This window comes from Laetiporus sulphureus (genome assembly GCF_001632365.1).
Source record: "Laetiporus sulphureus 93-53 unplaced genomic scaffold LAESUscaffold_38, whole genome shotgun sequence".
Lineage (NCBI taxonomy): Eukaryota > Fungi > Basidiomycota > Agaricomycetes > Polyporales > Laetiporaceae > Laetiporus > Laetiporus sulphureus.
In genome coordinates, this window is record NW_024468547.1 from 111,611 (window position 1) to 114,889 (window position 3,279).

Sequence of the window (3,279 nt, forward strand, 5' to 3'; positions counted from 1 at the left end):
ATCCCACTCTATCGCATCTATAGTCCAAGCTCAAGGGACTACTTCTACACCATGTCCAAAGAGGAGATGGACAATGCTGCGAACAACTACGGGTATACCAACGAAGGCATTACCGCATATATCTGTCCTTTGCAGGTCAGGTACAGCAGGACCAGTCCAAGAGCTGCCGGTCACTTCTACACAACTTCGAAGAGCGAGCGAGACAATGCCATCACCAATTTGCGATACGTGGACAAGGCATTGCTTGCTACGAAAATGTATGATTGAATCCAAGGTGAGAAGTCCTAGTGCCATCAAATGCTCACAGGGACTAAGCTGTCAATGTGTAGGCATGCTACGTACTTCGTACTGCATGATACTCCTTTTGAGAATCTTTTGGTTTGCTGTCATGATGGTTGTTCTGCTCTGAATCTTGTTCCTGCAATGAATCAAAGTATTCCTGTGCAATCCTTGTAAACTTAGCTAACAGTTACTAATGCAAAGATTCAGCACTCAGCAGTCAAGAAACGCTGTGCCAGAAATGGCTATCTTCTTTTCTAGGACGTTTGGATGTTGCCACAACTCGTTCATTGCGGCTTGTGACGCAGACTCCACTGCATCAGACGTTACTTGAATCCGATGACACTTTTACCTCATATGGTCGATAACATTCGAAGCTCCCAATCTTATGTTAGGCATGCCAGACTCATGACTGGACATACTGCCAGAGAGGTATCAGTTACGATGGCTCAAGTCCCATGGTGAGGATCTGCCCTGACCTTCAAGGCTTCAAGCTCAAGACTCGCTCAAGGCAGAACATTTTTGCTGCTGGACACATGTCGCTCTGTATTGAGGGCTCGATGGAAGGACGCCATCATGATCCATGCAATGTTTCAGGGTTATCATTCCAGGCAAGCCTTTCTCTCTTCTCACCTAGTCACACAATGGAGACAAGCATATATAGACTCATAAATTCCTACAGTGCGTTTTGGCCTCTTCATTGGAATCTCTCATCACTTCAATCACCGAGAGGGAGAGCCCCAGACGTATCGGTTTCAGTGAACACATCTGGTGCTATCCCACCTGAAAGTTCGATGAGAATCTCCGCAACGTCAGCGGTGCGCCACATATGCTCGCACACAGGCTCTACAGACCATCAAATTCTATTTTTCGACTTCCTGCACAGAATATCGATGTGTCATCCTGCGTCCATTATCAATTTCAGAATCTTTTCGCATGCTGGTCAACCTGCTGGTGCGGCATTGTAGAAATGACTGAAGACGCCTAAAGTCTCAGTTTACAACCAAAGACGTGAACCAGAATCGGTGAGTAGCATGCCCATATGATCGAAATAAGTTGACAGTATAGGAATAAACTCTATGTTGTTTGCGGTAAGCCTGACCACATTGACAAGTGTCTACTCCATCTGATCCGAGCAAGGTTGCTTCTCTGAGGTTTTGTACCACTGCTGCGTGTCGGAGCATGCAGGGAGCGACTACAGGAATGCCTGTCAGTCACCAATTTCTAGCATTTCACTACACTGTAGCAGCTAGGTATGATCACAAATCAGCGACTCAATTACTACTTGATCAAAGAGAATGCAAAGTCAGGCTGCTGAACGAGCATGCCATGCTGTATAAAGAGCACTAACGAAGCGAATCACGAACATTATCCTTTCCTCTCCACATTGTTTCCATCGCCATGTTCACTCGCAACGTCATCCGCATTCTTCCCTTGGTACTCGCTGCACTTTCTATGGCCACAAATGCTGTGCCCAAGCCAGAGGAGCCAGAGGTATACCCTCTGCATAATGAGACTGGCTCTCCGGAGACTGACATATTGTTGTGGCATCACAGCAACTCTTGGTGAGGATGACTGTGGCGAGGTCTCTGAATCTGTCGCATTTCTGCGGGGTTATAGCCCCAGCAGAAAAGATCACTACTACATGGACGACGCCGCATCGATGGAGTACTGGATCACCAATTAGGACTACATATCCGAGGGCGATGTCAGCCATGTTTTCTCTACTCAGGTTGGGGTGACCATCCTGCTCTACTGCCTGTGGAGCGATGGGTGGCAGGACGGCTTTTACACTACGTCCAAGTCGGAGGCGGACAGCACAGTAAACAACCTAGGCTACTACTTAAGGGAGACTGCTGCCTTCATCTATTCTGCCCAAAACTGCGGCAGCATCCCGTTGTACTGCATGTACAGCCCTAATGCCACCGATCACTTCTACACCATGTCAGAGAGCAAGAGGGACAATGCCATTACCAACCTTGGATATGTTGATGAGGGTATCCAGTGCTACGTCCTCCCTACCGATGACTAATCTTGGGTGAGCGTCCCATCGTGATTAATTTAATATCTTGTACACCAACTGATTTGCTGTTAAACCAACATTCGTTCCATGCAACACGGCATTCTTATTTCTTGATCTCTGTGATTCATTGGAGTGGGCTGCAGTACTTACATTGGTATCTACAAGGCTCCGTCTAAATTAGCGTGTTCCCTTTTTTTTGAGGCCAGTTACTAGTATCTGCTTGATGTTTTACAATGAGTGTGCTTGGATCTGCAATGTGAGAACTACATCGAGGTCTTTCATTATTCAGTGAACCCGGCGATACAAGTAATCATTCCCCTCGTCCTCGACTCAATGGCTAGATGAAGTCCCGGATGAACATCCAGATCTCAGCAGATGAGCGGCTCAGCAACTTGGTTTTCACTCCGAGCCTTCACCCGCACGTTAGCTATAATTCTCTGGGAGCATCCAGGTTGAACACTGAATCGTGATTAGACTCAGAGCTGTCAAAGTGTAAGCACCCTACAAACTTCTACGGTACTTCACAATACTCCTTTTGAGAATCTTCTAGTTTGCTGTCAGCGTGGTTGTTCTGCTCTGAATTTTGTTCCTACAATGAACATAGTACCCTTGCACTGTCCTTGTAAACTTAGAAGTTGCAGTTACTAATGCTAAGACTCAGCGCGCGGCGCTCGGCGCTCAGCAGTCAAGAACCGCTGTGCCAGAAATGGCTATCTTCTTCAGGATGTTTGGACGTCGCCACAAATCATTTATTGCAGCTTGTCATCAACACAGAACTTCACTGCATCAGAGGTTACCTGAATCGATGACATTTTTACCTCATATGGTCGATACAATTTGGCGCTCCTTCGAATTAGCGATAATGGAAAGATGCGTACCAGAACCTTATGTTAGTGTCACAGATTTTCGCCACAAAGTCTGCACGTGACTTTTCTCACACCACAGATCATGTGCTTCATCAATATCTCATGCCACTC

General features: G+C 46.6%; 1 protein-coding gene across 1 annotated transcript; it reads left to right on the forward strand.

The window, feature by feature from the left end:
• LAESUDRAFT_659201 (uncharacterized protein) lies at positions 1 to 2,311 on the forward strand (the record flags this gene model as incomplete). The annotated part of the gene is made up of 2 exons (XM_040904794.1): positions 1 to 135; positions 2,012 to 2,311. Coding segments are annotated over 2 exons (435 nt in total), but the record flags the coding sequence as incomplete, so codon positions are not given.
• Between the last annotated feature and the right edge of the window lie 968 nt (positions 2,312 to 3,279).